This window comes from Macrobrachium nipponense, chromosome 46 (assembly GCF_015104395.2).
Source record: "Macrobrachium nipponense isolate FS-2020 chromosome 46, ASM1510439v2, whole genome shotgun sequence".
Classification (NCBI taxonomy): Eukaryota; Metazoa; Arthropoda; class Malacostraca; order Decapoda; family Palaemonidae; genus Macrobrachium; species Macrobrachium nipponense.
Genome location: NC_061106.1, coordinates 4575304 through 4582803, shown reverse-complemented (window position 1 = coordinate 4582803; position 7500 = coordinate 4575304). Strand labels below are relative to the sequence as shown.

General features: G+C 38.8%; 1 protein-coding gene across 2 annotated transcripts in view; it reads left to right on the top strand.

Moving 5' to 3' along the window:
- LOC135214739 (putative cysteine proteinase CG12163) overlaps window positions 1-7500 on the top strand; it is a 77791-nt gene that overhangs the window by 9694 nt on the left and 60597 nt on the right. For both annotated transcript variants that reach the window (XM_064249076.1, XM_064249075.1), the window contains exons 2-4: window positions 3477-3521; window positions 4135-4342; window positions 4613-4758. In XM_064249076.1, coding sequence (XP_064105146.1) covers window positions 3480-3521; window positions 4135-4342; window positions 4613-4758 — 396 coding nt within the window. In that variant the 5' untranslated portion in view covers window positions 3477-3479. The remainder of the gene's footprint in view (window positions 1-3476; window positions 3522-4134; window positions 4343-4612; window positions 4759-7500) is intronic.

Here is a 7500-nt window from a genome sequence, read left to right as displayed (position 1 = left end):
GCGAGGCGATCCTAGGCGACGACAGCTGGTCCTTGAATCTTGCGATTTGTTGACTGAAGAGGCACCACTGTTGCTTGAAGATATGTCCTGACGAAGAGTTCTTCTTGTTCTCCCTACAACACTTATCGAAGTGTCCAATGCGGTGACACAGACGGCACTGGACCTTGCTGGCAGGACACTTCATGGTCCTGGACCAATGGCCAACGCGTCACAGCTTTTATAAGTACTGTTGGCCGCAGGGCATTTGTCTGATCATGCTGACAGAGCACAGTACTGGCACCAAGTTGCTGGGTTCGAGGGTTTCGGCGAAGGTGGATGCTTTCCGCTTGACTTCTTGCTTCTCTCTGTAGGCCGAAACAGCACACAGCTGATTGGGTGGGGCACGTATGGCAGAAGTTGCAGTTTTAGCCGCCTCATACGACCGACAGGTGGTGATGAAATCTTGCAAGAAGAATTTGGCATCCAAGGCGATCAACTTCTGAACCAAGTCCGCGTCTCGAATGCCCATCAAGATAATCATTTCAGCTGGGTCTCTTCACATGCGACGGCGGTACCTGGGCATAAATCAACTTCTTCCGCAAGGCGTCGAAGTTTCACATAGAAATCAGCGAAAGATTCTCCTTCCGATTGCTTGCAGCTAAGTAATTCTCTTCGGCGAAGTACTTCATTCCTTAAACCCTTTATATGTGACTGTAAGGCGTCCAGGACTTCATCTACAGGCTTATCTGTAGAGGGAAGATTTGAAGTGTGTGTTCTAAAACACGCTGCGTTTCCAGGGCTAAACACATCCTCATCTGGATCATTTGCTTTTCCCGTGGAAGCTTAGAAAGATCCACCATGACAGCATAGTCATCCCACCGACGTCTCCATTCCCTGAACATCTGCAATGTTGCATCTGCCTTCAGTGGGGGTGGCGTTTGCGCGGTTGCTTTCTGTGGTGGTGGAAGAGAGGGTTGACTGGAGTTCGAAACCGCCAACTCTGTTCCAGGTGTAAGGGTACCTGAATGAGAATGGATGATTGGTGCAAGAGTTTGAATGAGGGCAGTAAACCTTGCATTCTCCTCTTCTCTTCTAAGATCATCTTCTCTAAGGCGAATTGCTTCTGTTCCCTTCTTCTTTCTTCTTCACGTTGTCTGTCTTGTCTTCTTGTTTCATCTTCCTTCTTCTTCTCTCATCCTCATACAAGCGAGATTCCTCTAAAAACTTAATCAAAACGAGGAAATCTGTCGCAGTAGCTTGAGAGGTAGATGGGGGCTGGTAGCGGAGGGGGGCTTAAGAGTGGTGGGGAGGGAGATGGACCTGGATGCTTCAACACTCCCCCAACACTCAGAGTGTGGGCGCCCACATTACTGGATTGCCACTGTTCTGTGGGCTCTTCTAATTGGTCTGCAGGCGTACCTTTTCGAGTCCGTCATTATTGTCAGTGTGCAGTGCGCAAGAATAAAGTTTTCAACAAAATTATTAAAATTATTCCAAAACATCTGATACAAGAATAATAAATAAAATTCGTTAAAGCGTGAGTGTGTGCGTATGTGCGAGAAATACGTCAGCCAACGAGGGGACTAATGAGCGATAGTGTCTGCCTACGGCAGCTCACATCCAAGGCGACGTTGCCGAAGTCGACTCAGTCATCCCGTGACATGGCATGAGTGCGGGTGTGACAGTCGGTGCTTGCTCCGGCAAAGCCACAACAGAATAAATGGGTACCCAATAAAATGACATAACAAATCACTGAGCACACAAAAAAAGGCACTATAAAAGCACCAATGCACGCACAACACTTCACTGAGTACTTGAGGCACTACACTGCACACGACATAGAATAAATCAGTTGGGACACGAAAGCACTTTTGAATTGAACGTTCATCCAATATGGCGATGACCGTCCGGTTCCCGATGTCCAAGTCTTGATAAACTTCAAACAATACGACACTTCCAAAGTTCACTGCGCCATGTATGTGTTGGTAAACTCCTTAACCTTAAGTGGAGGGCAAGGACACAACTTAAATGTAGGTTCTAAATGTCTATTGTAGAAATATATACAAGATCCAGGGGACAAAGAGCAGCCAGCTAAACAAATAGACAGACGAGACGAGACTGCCTCACGAGAGCAATAATTACAATGTTGCCGTATCATATTACTGGACTTAAACATGGGATACTCTAATGGCGCGCAACATGTGAAATAATGTTTGAACATAATAACAACATAATAATACTGGTACATGTGAAATGCGTCTTTTTCATGTACCTACAATATATATATATATATATATATATATATATATATATATATATATATATAGTATATATATATATATATATATATAAGCTTCCCACTTTTTACTACTACGTACGATGTACGTACAGTATTTCTTGTATACCAAGCACACTAATACACTTTATTTACAGGTATATTAGCAGTACGTATTAAGTTAGGTATTGAATGGTCCAAATTGTTGTAGTATTTCATTGTTTATAGGTCAATTTAGCTTTATTATGAAATTTTCTGGGGTGTTTTTGGAGGGCTTGGAACGGATTAGCCATTTTACATGTAAAATGTGGTCCAAGATACGAAAAGCTCATGATACGAAGACCCCTTGGAACGGATTAATTTCATATCTCGAGGTACCACTGTACCACTATCAATTTATGCTGACTTCTCTGTCTTGGGCCAAACAAGCTGTTTACACGAACTGCTCATTTTAGAGTCGTTATTTATTAACCCTCTCATCATTTGATGGCACGTAGCGCATCAATAAATTTTTTCATGACACTTATGAATAAGTGCATGCATGCATATGTGTATGTTACAATGATTTCCTATTTTTTAAATAATAGTAATTTAAACTTGGAATATCAGTAAAATATGATTTCACGTACAGAATCCATTTATACTGTATTATAATAATTTGTGCAGTCCACCGTTTTTACACGTTTCACACTTCTGCACTCATTTTGCTGCAGATTTTTGTGGATCATCATTCACTTGTCCATGTGATGGGAAATCTCACTAATTTGTGGATTTTTCATTGTGCTGTATCTCTAAAAATATCACCAATTCACTTTTTTTATAGAGCAAAACTGTGTATTTACTAAGTACTGTATTTTTTCATTCAAGTACATACATGTATACTGAGAGAGAGAGAGAGAGAGAGAGAGAGAGAGAGAGAGAGAGAGAGAGAGAGAGAGAGAGAGAGATCCCACAAGAAATTTTTTTTATAAATTTATGGGAGCTGGTGAGGACTAACCATGTTTGTATGATAAATAAATGATTTACCTAATAGTAAGAACTAGTTTTCAATATTATTAATAATAATAATACTATTGTGTTGAAATGTTCAAGAATTCAACAAAATATTGTCAGATGTATATTGAATCCACTAATGTTACCTCTTGTTTTGTAATAACTGTAGTGATATCTGCTAATAATGAAATTATAATAATTAACAATTGAATCATTTTTATCATTACAGAGAATGTTTGGGGGTGGTGATCATGATAGGGTGCCACATACAAAGGTAATTAATTGTCTGATGTGTTAGTGTGTTTGAATTGCCCTCTGCTGTATTATAGTGAATGGAATTAGGGTTTGTTTATTACATGCTATTATTCATAAAAAAAGTACCTTATTCTGCATGGACCTGTGTGTTGCACCAAATCTTATACAAAAGTATAGGAAGAACCATTAGTACTGTCATTCCCCATCAGTGCATCTATTCCTATTTTCATGTGTATCTCTAAAGTGTCATCTCAGTTTTCAGCTCTCCCAAGTTCACCTAAATGAATGTATCACTGGACCAGTCTAGTCTGTCTTGGTATATATTCCCAATTTCTGTAATTAAGTGTGTGTGTGTGTGTAAGACCAGTGATTGTACTTTTCCTCCATAGGATTGGAGTGAGTTCTCATAGGCCTGTTTCCTCTGATGCTTGGTTGCCCTGCACCAAGTCATTCTCTAAGAATACTTATTTCCCCTATTTAACATTCTCATGGTTTTATAAAAGTGAAAAGTACTCCATGTTTTGCTCCAAAAAGTAATCTATTGTGAAGATAATGCAATGATAACTTACATTTTTATACCTTATTGTAATGTACAGTATATATGTATTATTAAAATATGATGCTTTCAACAGAAGATGCTTGGTGGTAGTGGCCATGACCTAGGCCATATGGGTGCCTTTAAAACTTTCATGAAAGAACACGACAAGGATTATGGTGATCATGCAGAATTCAAACGCCGGTTCAACATATTCAGGCAGAATATGAAAAAAGTATACATCCTTCAGCAGAATGAGCGAGGAACTGCTAAATACGGTGCCACAAAATTTGCTGATCTTACTGGTATGTCTGCTTCCTTTATTTGCCTATAAAAATTTTATTATGTAAGAGAAAGCAAGTAGTGTACGTAATATTCATGATATGTAAATGTTCAAAGTAGATTGACAAATTTTGAAAGTAATGCTGCTGTTAGACAAAAATATCAGCTTTGACATTTTAAAGATAATGCATTATTAGTATTATTTAAGGGAGAGCAGCAACATATTTTGGTAATCAAATTAGGGTTTTACTTTTTTCATAAGCTAATATTTAAAATTGTCAATTGTATTCTAGAATTGGAATTTAGAAGGATGCTTGGCCTGCGTCATGATATGAAGCCACAGGTTTCAAAAATGGTTTCTGCTGAAATTCCTGATGTAGAGCTTCCAGTTGAGTTTGATTGGAGGGAGAAAGGAGTTGTGACACCAGTAAAGAACCAGGTTAGTTTTTCAAATTTGTTGTAAGGGATTTTCTTCGACTACTTTACTTTATTATAAAGGTTCTTCAAACAAAAATGATTTTTCTGGTAAAATATTATGCATCATTTTATAATGTTGTGCCCTTTGGTCACCCAGTATCTTTGACTAAAGAGGCAATAAATTTCTTTTATCTAGATCAAAGTTTCTCCTAAATAAATACTAAGATTTGTATCAGAAAAGTTAGTCAGCAGGATAGTCTCCTTCATCTTGAGTCATCCAGAAAGCAATCTGCTTCACTGAAAGAAATGGCTTAGGGCTTTATAAACAAAGAAGTGCAGTAAGTCGGCCTGTTTTTCTTTTTTTGATAATTACCTACGTGGTCCATTCCAGCATTAATTTTTTCATTTCGCATTTACCTTCCTTATGGTGTCATTGTATTTGACTCCTTATTCAGTACTATAGTAATCCTTCAATTATATGGATTAATACAGCCCAAGGGCATGTCGGATAATGGTGAAATCTAAAAAATCTTGGGATGTTCAAGAACAACTCGTACCCTTCCTCACTTAACCTGGTCAATACCACATAACTGTAAAGACTCAATGCTTATAAAAAGCAACCATCTTACTTTAAATTGAAAACTTTATGCAAAGGGTAATTAGTATGTAGTATGTACCTTTTTTCCCCATATTTGTACTGATAAATATGCTTTGAAAATAGTGCAGCATCTCTCTCTCTCTCTCTCTCTCTCTCTCTCTCTCTCTCTCTCTTCTCTCTCTCTCTCTCTCTCTCTCTCTTCTCTCTCTCTCTCTCTCTCTCTCTCTCTCTCATAAATGGCATAGTTCAGTTGGTAGGTACCCTACTTGTGTTTATAAAGAAATGAAACCATCCATAACTTGCAGGAAACTCTTCATCTGCAGTGTTTTTGCCAGCCATAGCCTTCAAGTCATTAAAAAGGCTTTTTCCATCCAGATACTCAGAAGTTTTTCCATTTCTTCTTCCAGCTTCCCCCTTCTCTTGTTGATATTTGTTGACTGCATAGGCACAGCACTTTCAACATGTTCCATAGTTCACTCTTTGTTCTTAAAGATTGTGCCAATAGTTGAACAATTCATATGCTGGTGTGCTGCATTCACCATTTTTTCAGCACTATCTAAAATCTTAATAATTGCCACCTTAGTTTCCATTGAGATTGCTTGCCGCTCTCTACCAATGCCATTATCTTCACTTTCCCTATGCTGGCCTTAGCTATGATAGGTGAAGGATGGGCAGACTATTTCATGTTAAAATCACAGGGAATAGTTTGGAGCACAATAGAGAATGTCTTACCACTAGCCTAGGTACAAGAGTCTGGGGCAGTGGGTTGGTATGGGCTACAGTGCTGTACGGAGTGGGTAGTAGGAAAAATTGTAACTAAAAACAAAATAGGCATGTAGAATAAAATTTGAATTTATGGGTGATGAAGGGGAGCGCTGTAAACACAATTTTAATTTAGGATCACATTTGTTTGTTTCTCTGAATGTTTGTGAGTAGGGTAAAATCTGTATTGACAATGTCCAAAATGTGCATGAATACACAATGTATGTAAAAACACAAGTACATTTCCTATCTTTCTGCTATTCTTCCTTGACCTAACCAACCAGTAAGTATACCATGTATTCACTTACTGGCATCATGTGCAAACTTGTTCTATCATGGCATTGGGGTGGTGGAGCAAACCTTTCCTTGAAAATCTTTTAATTTTTATTTATATAAATTTTTATCATAACTGTTATTAGTTGAGTACCATGGATAGTAGTGGGGAAGGGGTCTTCATACAAAAAGGGTGATTAGGATTTCATCTCCTATATGTTATTTGGTGTTCCCTTTTCTTCTTAAAGAATGTGTTTACTATTGCCATGTCGAATGACACAGCAAAGTCCACTACACTCTCTCCTTCTGGGTTTCTCTCCCCAATTCCATGGCCACCATGCACCCGACCAATCGTCTCCTTTTCACTTCCGACATGGCCATTCAAATCTGCCCCCACTATCACCCTGTCATGTTCTTCCAGTTCTTGCATTATTCCATCCATGTCTCTCCAGAAATTTCCCTTCTCTTCTTCTGTGCAACCAACTTGTGGTGCATATGCGCTTACAATATTCAGAATCTCTCCTCCATAACATATCTTCAATCTGATGATACGGTCATTCTTTCTATGCACTTCTATCACTGTATTCTTCAGTTCACTAGACAGTACTATGCCAACTCCATTTCTACCTTGTTTATTTGCTCCACTGTAGTATAGCTTATATCCATCACCTAACTCTTTAGCTTTATTTCCTTTCCATCGCGTTTCTTGCACCACACATAACATCTAATTTCTTTTCTCTCATCAAGTCAGCCAGTTCTCTACCTCTCCCAGTCATGGACCCAATATTAAGCTGACATACTCTAAACCCAATGTGTGAGCTCACTTCTTTAGCTGCACCCGCTCTTGATGCAGTAGCCCTCGCCTTATCGCAGAGTTAGGGCGATGTCTCTGTGTGTTGTTTACGGAGTACGCCCTAGCATTACCTCTTTCCATATTCTGGCTCATTCCATTTATAGGTTTTGGCACAGATTTTTACAGCCGGATGCCCTTCCTGACACCAACCCTCCCTATTTATCCGGGCTTGGGACTGGCACCCATAAGGACTTGTTTGCCCCCCAGGACCAAAAAAAAAAAAAAAAAAAGAAAAAAAAAAGAAAAAAAATAATAATAATAGTAATAATAATCCTTAG